The following is a 22,050-nucleotide window of genomic DNA, read 5'->3' on the forward strand; positions in this document are numbered from 1 at the left end:
AAACCGACCCCAAGAAATTTCCACTCAGCTTCAAACACAGACGGAAGAAACCCATTGAAACAAACGGAGACAGTGGCAACCTACTGGACAGAGATGTCTATGTCCGAAGCCTCAGAACCTGTGACTATGTTATATGGCAAAGGGGAATTAGGGCTGCTAGTCAGATTAGCTGGCCTTGAGATGGGAGACTCTGCTAGATTATTCAGGAGGGCCCAAAGCAATCACGAGGGTCCTTAGAAGTCAAAGAGGGAGCAGGAGAGTGGTGGGGAAGGATGCTCCGAGATGCAACATTGCTGGCTTTGAGATGTGGGAAGGGGCCACAAGCCAAGGAGTGCAGGATCCTTGAGGAGCTGGAAAAGGCCGGGAAGTAGATCAGCTCCCAGAGCTTACAGAAAGGAACTCAGCCCTGTTAATAACGTCCTGGGTTTGGCCCAGTGAGACTCATGTCAGACTTCAGAGTTACAAGACGTGCAAGAGAACAGATTTGTGTTGTTTAAAGCCACCAAAGTGAAAGTGAAAATGAAGTCGCTAAAGCCACCAAGTCTGCAGTAATTTGTTAGAGCAGCAATGGAGAATGAATAAAAGGTTCCTCTTCAAGTCGCATGGCTCCTATGATATAGCTGAAAGGGGACTTGAAGCAGGGATTTCAGAATCCCCATTCCATTTTCCTTGCTTAAATCAAACTATTTCCACTTCTCACACTATGTCTGTTTTGTCCCAATGCCTAGAACACATTTTTAGCTACTGCTCCCCTAGAATCACGTTCTGGGTGAGACTCCCCTGGACCAACCCTCCTGCTCGCCCCAGGAGCCTCCTGTCTGCACAAAGCTAGGGCTGGTTACGTGCATTGTTGTTGTGCAGTCACTCAGTCGTGTTCGACTCTTTGCAACCCCATGGACTGCAGTACATCAGCTTTCCCTGTCCTTAACTGTCTTCCAGGGTTTGCTCAAGCTCCTGTCCACTGAGTTGGGGATGTCATCCAACCATCTCATCCTCTGTCATCCCCTTCTCCTCCTGCCCTCAGGAGTTTATGTGCATTATTTCTGTTGTTCTTTTTTTTCCCACCTAGAATACATTTACCAAGGTTATGTTGTCCCCTACAATGAACTAGAAGTTACTTAACGGTGGGACTGAAGTCACTGTCTTTTATGCTCCTGTGACCGTGCTCTGTGTGCAGTGAGCACTCATAGAAAAAGCCTACAAGTGGCTGGTTTTCTATGTGGAATCACGTTTTAGGCCGGCCTGAGAAAGTATATGTGGGGCTGGGTGAAGACTGCCATACCATACTCAGAAGTCGTATCATTTCTGAGTCTACTCCTTGCCCCTATCTAAAACCCTAGAGACGATATCACTGTGAGAACATCTGGTGAAGAGCAGCCTTATAAGGTTTTCAGGGGTGGGAACAACACTCACCACCAAACAGAAAAAAGGGAGTTACTAAGAAAGACATCTGATACCTTAAGGTATTTTACAAGTTCACTTCCTAAAGCCTGGGCTCCGGATTCGGTTTTCTGACAGTACTGGAAAAAGTTATGTAAGTGCTGATCCTGCGGAGATAAAAGAAGAAAGGAAAATGAAAGCCTGTTAGCATATCTGTGTGGACACAGAGGTATTTGCTTCTGCAGCATGCGTGTTTTATTCAGACTATGAAACATCATAAAAAATAAAATTAAACAAAAGACTTCAAAGGTCCTCCAACAAAAGTGGAAAATTTATTGTGAGAACTGTTATTTGTACTATCCATTTATATCATTACATGAGAGCACCACATATGTACTTTCTTTCTTTACAAAAAGACTTACAGAGTGAAAATATATCTATGTAACATATCAATTATGATTTTGTTCTGCTAATAAAATCATGCAAATTCATTCACAAAGCCGTCACTGCTAATTTTAATGGAACAGCATGTACCTGAGTGTACACTGTGGAAACCAGATGAGTTGAAACTTTGAGCAGAGGCTTGCTTCCATCTACCCATTTAATTTCTGGACCATAATGCTGAAAAAATATGGAGGGAAAAAACACATCCCAACAGATTAGTGACCTTGGCTTCAAACAGCATCTTCAGTTGAGTGTACTGACGAAGTACTGAACGCCAGACAGCTTCACTGACTTGTTATTTATGCCTGGCTCATGGTAGGCATGTAACCATGCCCACTTCCTTCTCCCAAGTACAATGCTCTTCTTAATAGATTGTCTAAGCTATCTTTTCTATATAGTTGCAGCTCTACAAATTATTGTCCATCTGAGAGGGAAAGGTTCCAATTTTACCAATCACTTGACCAAACTTGAACTCAGGATTCTGAAAGTGATGGCATAAGGTACCAGATAAAATAAATAGGACAGTAAGTATTCCAAGTACCTGAAAACGGTTGGTCATGTTTGTGCTTGTTTTTATTTCCGAAACCTCCACTTTTCTCATTCTCAGACTAGGAATAATATAATAACAATCATAACAACTGAATACTATTATGATTTTACCCTTATTTTTGAATATTTTAACTATCTGTCCATAACATTGGCCCAAATTTGGTGCTATTTAAATGCAGAGATATTAAAAGCCATTCACAATGAAATGGAGCAGATCTTAACTAAGTATGTTATAAAACTGAAGTCGATAAAATTTAAGATGGCTAAAAAGAATATAAAATCAACAAACCAATTGGAGAAATCTGAGAAGACTCAGGCTTTCATGAATCAGAAATGTATCAGAAAGGGATACGAAGTGGATAAAGGATTTGCTTACTAGACTTACAATAAGCTGGAACACAATTTCTAATCATTTGCATGGCTGTAAGAACATATTTTTATTTGAGCATGGCTAATTTGCAGAGACAAACTCCCATCTCATCCTCAAGTTTCCATTTCCCTGCTGAAGCAGTGCCAGTTCAGGGCTTATAAAATGCCCAAACTATAATTCTAGATTATGATAACTATTACCAGCACTGCCTTCCAGTGGCCTAGTGAAAGTCACCTAGTTGTGTCTGACTCTTTGCAACTCCTTTGGCTATACCCTTCCAGTCCCCTTTGTCCATGGAATTCTCCAGGCAAGAATACTGGAGTGGGTAGCCATTCCTTTCTCCAGGGGATCTTCCCAATCCAGGGATCGAACCCAGGTCTCCCACATTGCAGGTTGATTCTTTACCATCTGAGTCACCATGGAAGCCTTCCAATGGGCTAAGTTTACTTGTAAAATGAATAACTAAAACCAAAATATTGGGACTGGAAAATATATTGCATGCTTTTGGAAGGAACTGGGGTAAACTGATCTTAAAGTCCCATACCCGGCCCATCCCATGCTCCTGGAAGCCAAGGTAGCCAGACGGGAGATTGGCTGAGACAGGGATGTGCTGCTCACTAGTCACCACCCTTCCATCCTTCAGGAGAGGAAGCCAGGAATATCCAACTGTTGAAACAAAGAACAACAACAACAATTACTGGAAGTGTAGGAAAATGATGCAGACAGCCACGTTACTAAACTGCCCGATCTTTAAGAACTGCTAATACCAATATGACTAAGAAACTGAGACGACTCAGAAAATAGCCTCTGCAGAAAAGAGTCATAAAGCATGTCGGCCTCCACGGGATGAGCATTCTAAAACTATGTTCTATAAAATGTACACATGTGAGCCAGGCATGCTACCTTCTCTAATTCATCTAAACACTCCCTCAGTGAAAGTACTCAAATTTAGAATCAAAACGAAATTTAAGAACCTAATGCACAAGCTGTGAACAATCAAAGGGATGATGACATTCAAACCTTGTGTTTCAACGACGTCCTTCTTCTTTGTGCTTCCTTTATTTGAATTATCGCAGCTGACATGGAAGAATGTGAACAGCAAGTGGTGCTTTTCATGTAGCTGGGTGGGCAATTCTATTTTAATCTGCAGGGAAGACAAAAATAACAATCTTTCTTATATTCCAAAACAACAACATGTCACCCATGCACAAATGTGTGTTTGGTCTCCAAACTGATTTATTAACGCCTGCAGTTAAAGGGATCTGAGACTGTTGAAGAAATGGATCCTTAACACACTGTTATGGTCTAACTGTTTGTGTCCACCCCACAAATTCATAAATTGAAATCCTAGCTCCAAAGGTGATGGTTGTAAGTGGGGCCTTTGGGGGTGATTAGGTCATGAGGGTGGAGCCTTTATGAATGGGATTAATGCTCTTGTAAGAGATTCTATAGAGCTCCCCAATCCTTCCTGCCATGTGAGGACACAACTGAGAAGTCTGTGACCTGGGAGGTGGCCCTCACCTGACCATGCTGGCTGGTCCCTGATCCTAGACTTCCAGCCTCCAGGACCATGAGCAACTAATATCTGCTCTTTACAAGCCACCCCGTTTGTCGTATTTTGCTAGAGTAGCATGAATGGACTAAATTCACTGACCCAAAACAGGAAAGTTGGTATTTCAACTCTAGAAAGAACTGGAAAACACATGAGAGATGCCATTTTGTTACCACAGCCAAGCCATAATGAAAAACCAGGTTTGACTATTTAAAAGCAGGATTCCCACAGTAGTTTGAGTGAACTACATTCTAATTCTCCATGCGTGTGTGTTAGTTGCTCAGTCGTGTCTGACTCTTTGTGACCCCATGGACTGTATGTAGCCTGACAGTCTTCCCTGTCCATGGAATTCTCCAGGCAAGAATACTAGAGTGGGTTGCCATTTCCTTCTCCAGGGGATCTTCCCAGTCCAGGGATCGAACTTGGGTCTCCTGCATTGCAGGCAGATTCTTTACCGTCTGAGCCACCAAGGAAGCGTAAAATTCTACATAAGGAAACCCCAAAATAAGGAAGATTCTCAGGTCCAACAGATGTTTAATTATACTTAAGTATGAAGAGAAATAGGTGAGAATATTAATTGTGGTAGTGATACAGGAAGAATTTTGACTTCTTCTTTTCTGCATTATCTGTACTTTCCAACTTATTTTTTTAAATAAATGTGTTGCTCTTATAATTAGAAAAGTTAAGTAAACTAAATATTTCAACATTTAGTTCTAGCACTGTAACTTCAGTGTTATATGCAGCTTCTCTTGAATTTTGCTTTGCTAGGCAAAGAAATTAGAGTTTTCCTCAAAACTGGTTAAACTAGGTTTTCCCTTGAAAACCTCACTTACCTCATCATAAAATTCTGGGTTTTGGTGATGGTGTAAAACCGCAGCAAAGGCGCTTTCTGTGAATAGTGGCCCACCAGGTCTGCCGTAAATGCACTAAAATGAGAATTAGCAAAGGGAGATACCAGAATTCAATCAATAGAGCAAGAAATTAAACTCAGATGTGTTGTAAAGAAAGCAGCATTCCTATAGCATAAATGAAGCCCCCTTTGATGGATTTCTCCTACTTACAAGACTCCAGACCCACAAGCCCCCTTGCTCCCCTCGCTCACCTCCCAGCCCTCCCCTATCCCTACTCCACTCCGTGGACAGCAACAGCTCACTGCTTACTTTCACCTCCATGCCTTTGCTGACACAATCCCTCAGTCTGAAGAACCTTCCCTTCCATGTACAACAAGCAAACTCTCATGCGTCCTTCAAGAAATGATTCATTTCTTTCCTGTATCCTTTTTGGCAATGTTTTACACTAATCATTCGGTTTTATCCAAAAAAACATTTCAGTATCTTCTATGTGTCAGGAGCTTTTCCTCCATGACCGCCTTTCCCACTAAACTATGAATTTCTTGAGGGCAAAAACTGTATTATATTCTTCACATATTATCTCCTTCCCTTTGGGGAAAGTCACTTCCACATAGTTAGAGTGAAGAATCTGGGGTCTGGAGCCAGACTGCCTGGGTTTGAACACTGGGTCCATTAATGTATGGTCCTGAACAATTCATTTAAATTCTGAGCATTAGTCCCATCATGTAAAAAAAAAAAGCAGATAATAATGGTTCCTAACTCCAAAGGCTGTTAGGAGCATTGAAAGAATCTAGTATCTATAAGGCTGCACAAGCAGAGCCTGGAATGGAGTGAGCACTCACCAACATCGCCAATAACCTACTGCTATTACTATTACAACCAGAATCAACATTTTCAAGCGAGGCACATGTTTACTGAACTGAATACGCGCAAGAAAACACCATCCCTAAAGAGTGTTACAAAACAGAAATTGCCAATTAAGAGCAAGCACTCAGTTATTCCTGTTCTGTAAGGTTCAGTGTACGTGGCTATAGTCTGTGATGTCACGTATTTTGTGTCAACTAAAATGTGCTAAGAAGTCCCTTTGGCTATGCAGTATCAGGAACTGCATTTTTAAAATGGAAAAACGTGGACACATAAAGTACCAACCTTCAGAGGCTTAGCGTCTTCCTCATCTGAATCTTTGAATTCAATGCAAACAGCAATATTTCTGGCCTGCAGCGACAGTTACATAAAAAAGAGAATTTAAAAAAAGATTAAAGTATGCAACTATTTATGAAAGAACATGAGAAGCCAAAAACCTAAGAAAGTTTGGTATCGAAAAGAAAACTTGGGCTTCCTTGGTGTCCAGTGGTTAAAAACCTGCCTGCCAATGCAGTGGACGCAGGTTCGGTCTCTGGTCGGGGAAAAGGCCACGTGCTGCGGAGCAATCAAGCGCGTGCACAACTCAAGAAAGCCCTCGAGCAGCAATGTAGACCCAGCGCGGCCAAAAATAAACAAACAAATAAAGCAAATTTTTAAAAAACTAAATAAAAACTCAATTTTGGCACTCACCTTGGCAAAAGACTTTTGACTGTCATATTTCAAGGACTTAGGATAAACATACAGGTGATTGTTGTAGATGGTGTAAGGTTGAGTGTGTTTAGGGATGCAGGGTACAAATTCCTCCACCTCAAACGTAATCGGCATTTTAGTACAGGTTTCAAATTGCTTTGTAGGAATGTATGATGAGTTGACATAATCTAAAAGAAAAAATTAAACAAACTGAAGTAAAAACCAAACAAAAGCTGGTCTGTTTATTACACAGAAGGTACACTTACTAGGAAAGTCTGAGGAAACGTTATCAATTGTAATGTCTAGATTGCCCAAAATCACGGGGAGTTTAGCCATCTTCTCAGGTCTACAAATAAGAGAAGAGAAAAGTCAAACAAGTTAGTTAGCTCTGAATTCTAGAGCAGCACTTCCTAGAGAAATATAATGCAAGCCACAAAAATAATTTTAAACTTCATAGAAGCTACACTTAAAAAGAAACAGGTAAAATTAGTTTTTAAAATATTTTATTTAAACCAATAATATATTAAAAATATTATCTCAGTATGCAACCAGTATAAAAAGTACATTCTAGTTCTTTGAAACCAGACGTGTATTTTATACCTAGAGCTCATCTCCGCAGGACATATATTTCAAGTACTAGACGGTCACACGTGGCTAGTGGCTGCTGCGCTGGGCACCACAAGCCCAGATAAGAATATTGACAAAATGCTACAGTGGAGATTTTCCTGAACCACTCCTTTCTCAACATACATTCTTGGCTCAAATAGAATTAAGAAAGTTCAGGAGCCATCTGAGGCTCCATTGTCTAGTGAAATGCTGGATATAAAGAAGGTGCTGAGTGAATTGTCTGGTGTCTGTATTTGGTCTGACTCCATCCAATACAGGGTGTCCTCTGTGCCAGTCCTGACAAGCATGCCCTCAGCCCTTCCTAGTGACAAGGAAACCTTCAACATAGCCATTTTGACACCCAGATTGCTCTTCCTTACAGCCTGGTAAAATTTACCTCGCTGAAGCTTTCACTCATCAAGGAGCCTAGTTAAATTTCTCTAACACTTTTTAAATCATTAATAGACAGCTATCACATCTTCCTGAAGTCCTTGCTTCTCAGTCCTTTTGGGTCTTCCTCCAATGCCATCTCTCTCCCCTAAATACACCCCATTTATATCATGGCTCCCAGAACTGTAGTAAGGTCCAGCGGGGCCTGAACAGGTTGGGTAGAGCAGCTGCCTGTTTGAACAATATACCTTTCTACTGATGCAGCCAAAAGTCTACTACTTTTACACAGTCACACCACTCCAGTGAGGCACATTAAATATACAGTCACCTAAAATCCCTATATCTTTTTTTATATGCTTTACTATCTTGTTATATCTCTCCATCCTGTCTTTATACAATTATGTTTTTAGAAATCAAAACAGGATTTGATTTTTGTCCCAATGAAATTTTACCTTTTTACGACTGAGTCATTTGTAGTTGATCAAGACCCTCCTAAATCCAGATTCTGCTGCTGCTAAGTCGCTTCAGTCGTGTACGACTCTATGCGACCCCATAGAAGGCAGCCCACCAGGCTCCCCCGTCCCTGGGATTCTCCAGGCAAGAACACTGGAGTGGGTTGCCATTTCCTTCTCCAATGTAGGACAGTGAAAAGTGAAAGTGAAGTCGCTCAGTCGTGTCCGACTCTTAGCGACCCCATGGACTGCAGCCCTCCAGGCTCCTCTGTCCATGGGATTTTCCAGGCAAGAGTACTGGAGTGGGGTGCCACTGCCTTCTCCAAAATACATATGTCACGAAGACATTCATCAGCACTTTACATTCTCATAAAAGTCTCATGAAGATACTGCGCAGACTATTGCCAAGAAGCAGCTCCCTCTCAAACCCCTAGAAGCCCATCGCCAGACTGAGACTAGCCACCCGTCACCCCTCCTCGCATCTGGTTACTCCAGCACTGAACAATTTTTCACTCTCTCATACTTCTCTGACTTCTTGGTCATCTTGGAATATGTGCTTTACATTCTTCTGTCGAACCAGCTTAGTGACCCAAGTAAAAAAGGAGAGGCAGAAATCTGGTTAGGATGACTAGTTCCCAGAACACAGGATGCTGCCTCCTGTATTCTTCCTCAAAAGCCACCTGTTTAATAACATCTTTGAGATCACTGGCAAGAAGCATCACAGCTCAGTGGCTCACAGATTCAGCATTTGGTTGAATTGTTCCCAGTTTTGAAAAGTTCCCAACTCTTGTTTTTAAGATTCCTCAGACATCATCATTGTTGTCTTGAGCAGTCTCACGGTCAAGATATCTTGCGGTTCTGTTCATGTGAACCTGGATGTCCCTAATGGTTCCAAATTCTTGCTCCCACATGACTACAGCCTATGATGAATGTCATCATCTTTGCCCCTGACCAGCCCCAACTAATGGAATCACTTTCTCTCAGGGTTCCTGTCATTTCCACCAGCCTTTTGTATACATCTGTAAACCTCGTGCAGAAACTAACAGCATTATCACCTAAACTACCCAATACGGTAGCATTTAAAGAAGATCTGCATTTTAAAGAAAATGTTCTATTTTTATACTTGGCTTTCAGATCCCCTGCAGAAATAAGACACACAACCGTGAGCAAATCAAATAAATATAAAATATTGCATCCCTCTTCTTAGACGGATGCTTCTTGGAGCACACATGCCAGCAATACCATCTCTCTGACAGGATTACTTTCTGACTAAATCCTGGACTGGCTCCTCTGATGATCACCACAAGGGGGAGGGGCAACGTGGCTCATGAGCTTTGACAGCTATTTTCTAAACACTAGGGCAGCTTCAGAACATGTTTCTCGTCCACTGCTAAATGACTTTTGAGAGAATCACAGGAGCAGAAACTATAGCTTTGGATCCAAGCTGGGGTCCAAGCCACCGACATGTGATTATTTTTTGTTAAAAAAAAAAAAAAAAGGAAAGAAAATAAAGCAACACTAAGGTTTAAAAAAAAAAACGAAAAAGGAATTCTCTACTTCCCTAACTCAAGTGTGACAAACACTCAAAGACACAGTGGCATTTCTTCGGATTCATAATGAAAAAGGACTGCAGCCTCCCTCATGGTACTGCATCTTCTGTGCTTGACAGCACTGGGTCCCTATTTCCAGGTTTCTCAGTCTCTCGCTGACCTTCTGGACCACTCTCTCCCCAGGAAACCCTTCCTACGGGAGGCCTGGTGCACAGGGAGAACCACCCCGTGCTCGGGACCAGTGGAGGCCTGTGATCTTAGCTGCTTGGCCGTAGGCTCTCTGCTCGTACCACGTTTTCACTGATGGCCCTGCAAACTTCACCCTCCAAGCACCACCCAGGAAGCCAGACTGTGAGCCGAAACCACCCCCAAACGGGGTCACTTTGGGCAGGGTGTGGGGTTCAAGCTAACCAGCCAAGGGAGTGACTTCTGACACAGGGCTGCCCACCCCCATCTCATACAGTAACTTCTGTTTCTCTGGTGTAGAAGAAACAGGCAAGGCCTTGAGACTCACTTCCGAAAGTCTGCAAGTAACTTGAGCATGTCTTCATTGGATAGCTTATTGCTGTCTTGCTTGTAGAGAGCAGAAAACCTGGCGCTTTTGTCAAGGTTTCCAGATGCATCCTTAAACAACGTCCTGAAATAGCAGAACGACATGTCTAAGCTGAGTTTCCAAGTGACCAAAATAAATCCACAGCTGGACTCTGGTTTCTAAGTGAAGACTAATTGTCATTCCACTGGCTATGGCCAGCAGAAATCTCATTATCGAAAGACGAGGAAGGTATTTATGAGGATGAACACAGCTAACTCAATTTACATAGAAAATATTTCCAGCAAATGGCCTGCGCTTAGGAAATAACACACACAGCCAAATGCTTATGACTCAAAATACAAAGGTTCTGTGGGCCTCACTGACCGGGCTGCCACCCCCTTCCCAGCTGGAGGCGCGTGCTGGAACCCGGAGCCCCAGCTCTGCCACACACACTCCTGTCCATCCTGCCAGGGCTGACAGCGCCCTTCTCCAGCCAGCACCACCTTTCTCTGGGTCTCTAATAAATGATGTTTCAGATAGGCAGCTTGCTTGGTTTTCAGTTTGATTTAAATCTTCTGCTTCTGGACAACAAACAGAATGGGTTGGTCAGTCTGTCTGTCTGTCTCTCCATATAGCTGTACCTATATAAAAGGTATAAAGGATGTTCTCCTCCAGACTCCTGGACACAGCAGGGGAAGGAGAGGGTGGGACGAACTGAGAGGGTATCACTGACATATATACACTACCCTGTGTAAAACACACAGCTAGTGGGAAGCTGCTGCACAGCACAGGGAGCTCAGCCTGGTGCTCTGTGACGACCTGGAGGGGTGGCATGGGGGGTGGGCAGGCTCAAGTGGGAGGGGAACTAGGTACACATATAGCTGATTCACATTGTTGCATGGCAGAGACCACCACAACATTGTAAAGCAATTGTCCTCCAATTAAAACAAAAACCCTAGAAAAAAAATGCAACTCCTTTAAAAAGTGACATGTACAAAAAACAATCAAAATACTTAAAAAAAAAAAAAGATGTTCCCCTTACCTTGCTGCCCAAGCAAATGGCATTCTGTACTGCCCTAGTCTTTGGCATGCCTGCTTGGCATTCTTCAGAACCTTCTGAGCAACCTTAAAGACATCAGAGTAGAACTATGAGTTACTGTACCCCACTGAAGGGAGAATTGTGAACTACAGTTATTATCTCACAGTCACTGAACAAGCGCTTCCTGTAGTGTCAGATGCATGGACAAGCACATCTAAATGTAACACAGCTGGATTCACTCTAGTGCAGAGGATTCTGTTCATCATATTCTCTAGCACGATTTCCAAAGAATATCAAATGAAAACTGTTTCCAAAACGTATGTTTTTTCTTTGGACTTCATAGGCAACAGGCATGCCATTTCATAGGCTTTTGTATTTCTTTATGACTAAGGGCTATGTAGTATAAGCCCCTGAGTTATCAGTAATTACTAGTACTTGGTATTCATGCCCCAATATATCCCATGGGAGTTTAAATGAGGACACTAATGAAAACACTAAGCTTTTACAACTCTTAATGTGCACTGGCCTATGCAGACTTCCCAGATTTGGGGAGTATATGCTTGTTATTAAGGCATGATAGGTACTGACTTAAGTTAGGCCAGGGCTTTCAAACACCACATTTCTCTTTCTAGGTATAAATTACTGCTACTTTCACTTTGTCAAGATCACTTTTGGTTTGGGTGGGGGGTAGATTAACTCTAAAGTGCAGAGGGAAGCAGATTTAGTTTTGGCCTAAGATGCATGCATGGCAGGTCTCTTTATCAACAATACCCCTACCACTAAAGCAGATGACACCTAATATCCCCAGATTTTCTTGTTCTGGGATACTGCACTGTTACCACTACAAAGTCTGACTGATTCAGTCAGAGTAGAGTGTGAAGGGTCTTTTGCTATTGCTGTTCAGTCGCCAAGTCATGTCCAACTCTTTGTGACCCCATGGACTGAAGCACACCAGGCTTTCTTGTCCCTCATCTCCTGGAGTTGCCCAAGTTCATGTCCATTGAATTGATGATGCCATCCAGCCATCTCATCTTCTGATGCCCTCTTCTCCTTCTGCCCTCAATCTTTCCCAGCATCATGGTCTTTTCCAATGAGTCGGCTCTTTGCATCAGGTGGCCAAAGTACTGGAGCTTCAGCTTCAGCATCAGTCCTTCCAATGAATATTCAGGGTTGATTTCCTTTAGGATTGACTGGTTTGATCTCCTTGCAGTCCAAAGGACTCTCAAGAGTCTTCCCTAGCACCATAGTTCAAAAGCATCAACTCTTTAGCATTCAGACTTCTTTATGGTCCAACTCTTACATCCGTACGTGACTACAGATCTTTTACATTACTTAAGTAAATCAGAATCAAACCAACGTTGGGCAACATGCTGTACTGCCGGTGAACCAGTGTGAACTCTGCAGAGCTGCAGCATGGGTTCCACCGGGAGCTGGTCAGGAAAGCTAGGCCTCAGGCCCCACTTCAGACCTCCTGGGTTAGAACCTGAAATCTGACCAGAACTCTGGTGATCTGTGTGCACCACGTCTGAGAAGCGCTCATCTAGAAGACTCGGAAGGAGAACAACAGCATCCTGTCTGCTTCTGAGTCAAACCGAAACCAGCTGTGTGAGTCTGGACCACTGAATCTCTCTGGACTCTGCTTCCCTACCTGCAAAATGAAGAGCATGGGCTCGACTTGCCAGCATCCCTTCCAGCTACTAAATATGACAAGTGTACTGAAACCACGTTGGGGAACGGAGGCCTTCAGGAGTGATGATGGAAACACTTCTCCACTGAAACAGGTTTAGGATCCAGTCCCTCCCTTTCTCCTTCCAGGGGGGCACGTCCACACAAACTCGGAGATCATACAGTAGAATGGTCAGCCTTCCTGGAGTGGCCATTTTACTTGCACATTTTCAAGTAGAAACAATTGCTTTTAGGTTTTAACAATAATGACTGTGTTGTGGACTAAAATGAAATATTTGCATATGTTTCACTCTTGCCTGCAGTGAACTCTCAGATTTACTGAGGATGCACATGGAATACAATGCACGTGAAAGCCAGTGAAAAACTAGTGTGTGCCCTTTGGGTTTTTTCCCCCACTTTTCTTTTTTAAAAAAATCTGTTCATGGTGGACACCTACAGAGACTCCTCCCAAAAATTTCCTCCAAACCAATGATTTCCTCCAAACGATGCCCTAGGCCATCTTGGGAAACATGAAGAGACAATTTTTTTTTTTTTTTTACAGCTCAATTACAGCTCAGAGTTTTATTTGGCAAGCAAAGGGAAGTACACCCTTGAGGTATGAGGGTGGGCCAACCCCAAAGGAGAGGCCATGAAGAGACAATTTTGATACACAGGAAAAAACTATCCCTCAGTAAAATCTCTAGTGAAGCTTCTATTTTTACATAAGATGGCTGAGTCTTAATCTCTGCTTGAATTGACTGCTTTGGAGCTGTGGACGCATGGGAAAACGTACACATGGCTGAGCTTCACATCCCGTAAGTACGAAGGAGGAGTAAATTCAGCAGATGCTCAGTGGACACTGGGAAGAACGGCATCCTGCCTGCGAGGATACGTGGTTTTCGCACCAGCGTGAGCTGCCAAATTCCAAACCATGCACATGGCAGGCAGAAGCGGCCAAGCTGGTGCACACTAGCCTTGGAAACGTGTTGCGCACACAGCAGGGGAATAGATCTTATCCTGGGCATTCACTGATTATTAATCAAAACACCAAAGAGACTAAAAGAGCTTCTCATCCCAGGTTTTACAGACTTGATTTAAAAAATAAAACAGCTTCTCTCCAGATAAACTTGACTCAGCTTTTATCAGCCAGAAGGGCATCCTGTCTGAAGCTGTGTGCCTGGGTACATGGGCTCTTCCTTGATGGGGGCTGTAGTAATTGATGATGATGTCCCATTATATGTGTCAGTGGCTTGATTTACAGTCTCCCAGCACTGACTTGTACATTATCTGTTTGATCTTAGCACTGTTCCTGAGGGAAGGGAGGGACAGGTAGCAGCACCATCTTTCAACTACACATGTGACACCCGGGGCCCAGAGAGGTCACAGGACATGTCCAGGCTGGCTGGGCACTCAGCACCCAGGTCTCTGACTCCTAGGACCTGTCATTTAACAATCATCCTGCATCTTCGTGGACACGCCTGTGATGGACTGGTGACCACAGAGAGGAAGCTCTGAATCAGCTGAGAAGACCTCAGTGAGAGCCGCCAGGGTGTCCCGAATCCTGCTGACCAGTCTTTGTCAATCAATGTATCAGGGTCATCTCACAGATGATCAGTTATTAAAAAAAAATTGTTTAAGAAATAGAAGTACTGTAAAACTGGCATGAGCAGCACTCAAATGGTTGACTCAAACCAGGCAGCTCAATATGCTGGAAAGTGACAGTCATGTGTCTTTTGGTGACTCTGGCTGTGGGAAGCTGAGCAGGCAACTAAACCTTTGTAAATCTAAGTTTTTGGAAGTGTGACTTATGTCCACTCCTGGGTACCCCCAGGTACCGAACACTACACCAAAGTAATGAACACAGAGCACATACACCACATGTGTATTTCCCTTCCCTCTCCTGCCTCATGTCACTCTGCCTCTGCCACCAGAGCCCTGTCCCACCTGACAAAACACAAGTGGGCTCGATCGGCGGACACTACCGGCCAAACCATCCCAGCCAGGTCACCTCCTAGTCTCCGGACTCACATATAAGAGTAAATGGATCCAAATTTACATTTCCGGGACCTTGGACACATGCCAGCAAGTGGAAATGAACTCCATATAAATATAATATATGTACTTTTTAATGAAAGAAAGTTTACTATTAAGCTGGTAATTCCTTCGCCAGGATAGTCTAGCCAAATGAAGTATTTATTTATACATGGAATTACTTTTCACTGAAAACTGGACACATAAGGTTAACTCTTAAGAGTAAATCTACAAGAGTAGACAAACCTAGACAGCATATTAAAAAGCAGAGGCATTACTTTGCTAACAGAGGTCCATATAGTCAAAGCTATGGTTTTGCCCATAGTCATGTACAGATGTGAGAGCTGGACCATAAAGAAGGCTGAGTGCCAAGAACTGATGCTCTCAAACTGGGATGTTGGAGAAGACTCTTGAGAGTCCCTTGGACTGCAAAGAGATCAAACCAGTCAATACTAAAGGAAATCAACCCTGAATATTCATTGGAAAGACTGATGCTGACGCTCTAATACTTTGGCCACCTGATACAAAGAACAGACTCATCAGAAAAGACAGTGATGCTGGAAAAGATTGAAGGCTCCAAGAGAAGGGGATGACAGAGGATGAGACAGTTGGATGGCATCACCAACTCAATGGACTGGGAGACACTGAAGGACAGGGAAACCCGGCGTGCTGCAATCCATGGGTTGCAAAGAGTCGGACACGACTGAGTGATTGAACAAAGAACAGTGAAAGCTGTCTATTTCTTTTAGAACATAAATATGGCTTAACTGTGATTTCTTTAAGCATTTCTATTCCTATTTTTTTCCCCCACTGCTTTTTATCATCCCAAAATCATCCATACCTTGGAGGAGTCGGAACTCTTCATGTATGGCTCAGCACCATGGGTGATGCTCCCCTGAAGTACTTTTTCAATTCTAGCCACAAGGAATATATCAGGATGAGGACACGTGACTGAAAATATCCCCTAGGGAACAAACCATCTTCTTTAGCGAGCAGAATTTACAGTCACATTAAACAAATCTCACGAACATTAAAGATTCTTAATCAGCAAACAGCAGAACTACTCAGAAGCACCCAGCACCAAACTGGTTAACTCAGCAACAAACAGTTCATCGTTCAATCAAAAAGGCCCTTTGGCGGAGGAGGCAACTAGCAGCAAGTTTAGAAAAAAAGAAATGAGAAGTCAAAAGCCATTTCTCTTTCAGCTTGCTTTGACAGCCTCGTGATATACGCAATCAATCTAATTAAGAGTCTCATTTACTCAAACTGCACATTTTACGCTTCATTTATGTATTTACACAGCTTGCACAAGGTAAGCCTTAGCGGTGTGACCACTGGGCCAGCCCCCCACCTGCTTCGGGTACTGCATGGAGGCCTCGTGGAGGATGCCCAGCGGGGCAGGCGAGCTCTGCCGGTCGCCGTTCCTCAGAGACGGGGACGTGGTGGCCAGCATTTGCCGCACTGAGAAGTGGTTCAAGTCCACATGGAAATCGGCAGAAATCTTCCGGTTGCATTTTACGTCAAACAGGGACAGAGTGACAAAGAAAGGCTCGACCTGGACAAAACAAAACAATCCAGACCATTACTAGGGCTCAAACTGTTGGGACAAGAGAACGCTGCTATCAAAGAAGAGACGACTAGACCTGTGTGTGATTGCTGCTACAAGTTACTGCCAAAGTGCAACAGCCTCCCTCCCTGTCCTGTACCGTGAACGTCCTGTTTGGTGGCCCAAATGACCCTCTGCGCTCTGATCTCACCCTCCGTTCTCCAACACCAGGAACTAGGACTGCGTGACATGACCGCACTGCAACGGGCTCACCTGAAACCTCGGAATGTGTTGTTTTTTTTTTAATTTTAGTTTTTCAAAAGGAAAATTACGTTTGTAGTGGGCCCTTCTTCATTTTCGGCAACACAGCATTGCAAATTGAAAGATAAATCATTGCACTTGACGAGAATTCTTTTTCCAAACTTCTCTTCAAATGGCTTCACTTCTGGCTCAGCTGATGAGAAGTCAAGCTTCTTTAAAAGAAAATGCAAATATATAAATGTATTATGTTCCCACTAAGAAAAAAAATCCCATAATAAATGTATCCTAAGGAAACTGCTTAAAATATGGAAAAGCTATACATATTTATTTATGCAAACTGTGTTTACTATTTTATACATTTACGTAGTATATAATAATGGTCAAATAAATGATGGTATATCTACCCAATGACTGATTATTTAGAGTTTTAAAATTATTGTTATGAATAACTCAAGTGTTCATCAACTGAAGTACCTATAATCAAAATGTGGCATATACTATAAATCCAATGAAATATTACTCAGCCATAAAAAGGAATGAAGTTCTGACATATGTTACAACAAGGATGGTCCCTGAAGACATTATACTAAGTGGAACAAGCCAGACATGAAAAAGAAAATATCAAATGATTCCACATATATGAGCTTCCTAAACAGTTAAAATCTTAAAGACAGAAAGTAGAATAGAGGTTACTAAGGGTGCGGGGAAGGAGATACAGGGAGCTGTTGTTTAATGGGCACAGAGTTTCTGTTTGGGAGGATGGAAAAGTTCTGGAACGAGATCGTGCTGATACTTGTGCAATAATGTGACTCTACCTAATGCCAGTGAATAGTATGTTTAAATGGTTAAAGCGGTAAATTTTATATTGTGCATATTTCATCACACTAAACAAAAACCTATCCAAAAAATTATATGGTTTTGAAGTCTGAGAAGAGACAGAAATACTGATTATTAAATGGGGAAAAGAAGTTCTATTAAAAAAAAAAAAAAGACAACAAATGAAGAAGAGGAAACTATGGGAGGAGACACAGCAGGACAGCTGGCCCTCCGAGCAGCCCTGTGTGTGGGCAGCCCTGGAGGCCCTCGCCACGTGTGTCTGGGGTGTTCTCAGGACACAGGTGTGCACAGAAGGATGGCAAGGCTTGTGTTTGGAACTGAGCTTGGGCCAATCAGGAAACAGTACCGTCTACTGGGCAACTGTAGAGATCATGTTATTTTCTTGGTGGTGGGTTTACGGGGTAAATTATATATGTTCTTTGTGGACTAGCACATCTTTGGATAAATCTCCTTCAATTTTCAACAATCCATGGAATATCAAATGAAATTACCAGTTTTTGTTTTCTCTCTTTCTCCTGAATTTTCTATATTATCATATTGCTTTTCATCCAAAATATATAAATAAGCAAACAAATAAGCAAGCAAATAACCTATCAAAGCTTTTCTTTCCTTGAACTAGTCTAAATATTAAAATACTTCTTACCTGAGCATCTGGGTCCAAGTAAAAAAGTTTAACTCTACTTTCACTTTTCAGTTTGATTTCTGCTTCTCTGGCACTCTGATAACAAGATAAAACAAAAAATAAAAATCACATTTAAAAACCTCCTTTTCTTACAGAGGTGTCTAAGTATGTTTGAAAGCTACCCCATCCTGAAGAGCCAGACGCTGGACAACTCTGCCCTCATCTTGGTGGGTCACCTGCACGTCAACGAACAAGGACAGACTATGTAAGTACTGTGGATAGGCGGTAAGGACAGACACAATGTAAGATCTGTGCGGGGAAAAGAGAAACTAAGACTTGATCCCTGCCCTTGTGAAGCTGACAATTGACTGGAGAGTCAAAACCAATGCAAATAAAGCAAAAGAGAATAATTAAACATTACCATCAGGAAAAGCTTCATAGAGTAATGAAATAGGTGACCAGCTCTGAATGAAGAGGTAGAATTTAGACAGCAAAAAGGAGGAAAACATGTGCATTTCAGATCAAATGAAAAGGATGCAGAGAAAGGATAGATAAGGACTTACAGTCCAGCCTGTGAATTGAGGGTAAAAGCAAAGGATGGGGAAGGAAGACGTTCTGGATGGTGGAATAAAGAAAACTATGGCAGATCTTGAGGGACAGCCATTGGTTTCGGTGGCAGGCAAGGGGGGAAATGCTGATTCATTCAATAAATATTCATGAGCACATATTCTATGTCAGGCTAGGGACACAAACATGAGTGAAGAGCAGTCCCTGTCCCCAAGGAATACCATCTGGGAAGACAGGATATGAACAGCAATACGAATGGCAAAGGAAACCGTGCATACAGCGAGCCAACCTGCACCAGGGGGTGGCCACGAGAAAGAGCTCCCAGAGGAAAGTCCATATCACAGGATAAGGACACTTGGCCAGAAAAGGAGAGAAGGGTGTTCTAAGCAGAGGGACTACAGGTATAAAAGCACAAGTTCACACTTGAGCAATGACCAAGTCATTCATTACAATGAATGGCACATGATGAAAAATGTAGAGAAATGAGTCAGGTTTGTATAGTGAGGCCTGGGGATTTCATTAAGAATCCAAAATCCAGAATCCAGAATCAAAAAATTGTGCAATATTTTTATCAGGGGAATTTACATTTTACAATAGATCTGCCCCACGGGTAGGGCTGAAGCAATGGATTAAAAAGGGAAAGACCAAGAGATCTACATGGTCTCTCCCGGGTTATGACAACAGGCTCCCAGCCTCACAGCAAGGCCCATAACAAACCCCACCTTCCTAGCCTTGGGTGGCCTGCTGGCTGACAATTAATCTGGGAGGAAGAGCAGGCTTATTGAGGTGGTAGACTGGATTCTGGAGATGCCTGAGGGATTCCCAACTGGTAACATCCAGTAGACAGCCGGAAAGATGCAATGTGAACACAGGGTGGGGAGGAAGGCTGGAATCACAGACAAGGAGAACCTCAGCACAGAAGTCTTGGGGGGTGGGTGAGGGTCCCTGGGGAAAGTGTGAAAGCAAGTCTGTGGACGGAAACCCAGAAGCCCCAACACTGAAGGGATGGACAGAAGAAGAGAAGACACACAGCGGCAGTGATGGGGGCTGGAGCAGTGCGATCTGGGAACGGGCAGAAGAGGAAGCTTCTAGGAGAGTCACAGAAGTCATCTCCAGCCACATTATGCCTCACACCTGATGCCTCTAAATCTATACCCTGCTCTTCCTGGCAGTCAGAGCTCTTAATAAAATGTCCTCTCTCATCTGCTCCTTTGCTCAAAGATCATGAGTCACATCTCAGCACATGATCAGCAGAGACAACCACTGGAGAGGGCATCTAGTCCTCTCTGCTGGTAGCTTACCGAGGTCTATTATCACATTTCTAATCATGGCCAACTGGAAATTAAGTATCTTCTTCATTTTCCCAGCCATGGAGTTATTCTAAAATGTTTTTAGCCATGATGCAAGGCCTTCCCTGGTGGCTCAGACAGTAAAGAATCTACCTGTAATTCAATGACCCAAACTCCATCATGACTATATTTAAACAACTGTCTACATCGAGCAGAATGAAATGACCACCAGAATATCAGCTAAGAAACTGGATACTAGTTCTAGTTCAGTTGTGAACTAGCTGTGTGAACTTGAGCAAGCCACTCAGCCTCCCTGGACTCGATTTTCATTTCCAAGTAAACATATTCAACAAGGTGCTGGCTCAAGTCTCCTTCCATGACAAAGTTGATCTTGTTCCTCTCCCTGCAGCTTTAAGGCTTCTGGAGGCTCAGGGGCCTTCCTACAGATCAGCTCATGCTTTTGCCCATTGCAGGGCAGCTGGGAGGGAGTGGACAAAGTTTGAAATCCATCAAGCCCATCATTTTCCCTGGTTTTTCACATCAAAAGGGCCAGAATATGTGCACGCAGAATATACTTAGCTGAACCCAAAGAAGAATTTGCTTTACTTTGTCCATGAGGTTTCCTAACAAAAACATCAGTACTACATGCTGTGAGCCACCACCCACAGTGACACATTCTTTTCCTGAATTTCTGCTGGATTCTTTGAACAGGGGCAACCTTTATGATCTCAGACACTGGGGCACAACTGGCATAGTAGCAGGAGAGCGTGCTCTCACTCATGTCCAACTCTGCGATGCCATGGACTGCAGCCCACCAAGCTCCTCTGTCCATAGAATTTTCCAGGCAAAAATAGTGGAATCAGTTGCCATTTCCTACTCCAGGGGATCTTCCCGAACCAGGGATTGAACCCGAGTCTCCTATGTCTCCTGCATTGGCAGGCAGACTCTTTCCCATTGAGCCACCAGGGAATGGGTCCTTTATGTAGGAGCATTCCCTGGTGCCTTTCTGAAAGATGTTTGTTGATTCAAGCGGACTAGGAGATGAGAAATGAACAAAGCAGGAATGACTGCTAAGGGCTCCATATAATTGGAGGGCAAACAGGGATGCAGATACATTAAAAGAAAAAAAAAAAAAATCAACTAGCCAAAATAGACTCAAAGCATGCTGATGTTGCCACTAATATCCAAGAGATATATTCTTCACCAGAAAAACCACTTAATGGGGAAGAAGGGACAATGTTAGATGTAAAAATAACCTCAGAGTGTATACTCTACCTTACACACGTCAACAGCTCTGCTCTGAGATAGATAAAAAGCAGGCTCAGCTTCTTAAAGTTCCTCCCAGCCCTCCCAAGGCCTAGAGTGCTTTAAAAAGAGGGTACGTCTGATAAATAGTGTTTGAAACAATTACCAAGTAAAACTTAGGCAGTAAGAAAATGTGGCTTTGCCCCAGAGCCAGAGAATAATAAAATACACGAAGGTATCAGTGATAAAACGGGGTATTCATTCATAACAGCCAATATCTCTATGCTAGATGTTACCCTAAGAGCATATTTAAATTTGGTACAACCTTAGGAGGCAGGTCTTATTTTATCCTTGTTTAAGGGAAAACACTGAGGCATGAGGGACATGTTTGGAGCAAACACTTTGCTCCAAAGTTTGCTCCAAACTCACAACACTAAATAGAAATCTGGCTTCTAGCCAAGGTTGTCTGGTTTCAGTACCGACACTCTTTAATTATTAGACCAGAAAAAATAAAATAGGTAAAGAATATAAAAAGGCAAGTCAGACAGCAAAAAAACCAAATGGCAAATAAACATGAAAATATGAAAAATATCACTACTAAGCAGAATAGAAATTAAAGCAGAGAAACATCATTTTTTATTCCTCTGGATGCAGATAAACAGGAATATGAGTTATTATAACCTTTTGGGGAAGTACCATGGTAATATTTAAAGCGCTA

General features: G+C 42.8%; 1 protein-coding gene across 22 annotated transcripts in view; it reads right to left on the reverse strand.

Annotated features, from left to right (window-relative positions):
• DOCK9 (dedicator of cytokinesis 9) overlaps positions 1 to 22,050 on the reverse strand; it is a 285,572-nt gene that overhangs the window by 82,935 nt on the left and 180,587 nt on the right. For all 22 annotated transcript variants that reach the window (XM_055542924.1, XM_055542919.1, XM_055542920.1 and 19 more), the window contains 14 exons: positions 18,253 to 18,327; positions 16,844 to 16,984; positions 16,317 to 16,520; positions 15,807 to 15,929; positions 11,273 to 11,355; positions 10,213 to 10,335; positions 6,967 to 7,046; positions 6,701 to 6,888; positions 6,296 to 6,361; positions 5,129 to 5,221; positions 3,764 to 3,887; positions 3,288 to 3,409; positions 1,915 to 2,001; positions 1,458 to 1,547 (listed from right to left, as the gene is read on the reverse strand). In XM_055542924.1, coding sequence (XP_055398899.1) covers positions 1,458 to 1,547; positions 1,915 to 2,001; positions 3,288 to 3,409; positions 3,764 to 3,887; positions 5,129 to 5,221; positions 6,296 to 6,361; positions 6,701 to 6,888; positions 6,967 to 7,046; positions 10,213 to 10,335; positions 11,273 to 11,355; positions 15,807 to 15,929; positions 16,317 to 16,520; positions 16,844 to 16,984; positions 18,253 to 18,327 — 1,599 coding nt within the window. The remainder of the gene's footprint in view (positions 1 to 1,457; positions 1,548 to 1,914; positions 2,002 to 3,287; positions 3,410 to 3,763; positions 3,888 to 5,128; positions 5,222 to 6,295; positions 6,362 to 6,700; positions 6,889 to 6,966; positions 7,047 to 10,212; positions 10,336 to 11,272; positions 11,356 to 15,806; positions 15,930 to 16,316; positions 16,521 to 16,843; positions 16,985 to 18,252; positions 18,328 to 22,050) is intronic.

This window comes from Bubalus kerabau, chromosome 12 (genome assembly GCF_029407905.1).
Source record: "Bubalus kerabau isolate K-KA32 ecotype Philippines breed swamp buffalo chromosome 12, PCC_UOA_SB_1v2, whole genome shotgun sequence".
Taxonomy (NCBI): domain Eukaryota; kingdom Metazoa; phylum Chordata; class Mammalia; order Artiodactyla; family Bovidae; genus Bubalus; species Bubalus kerabau.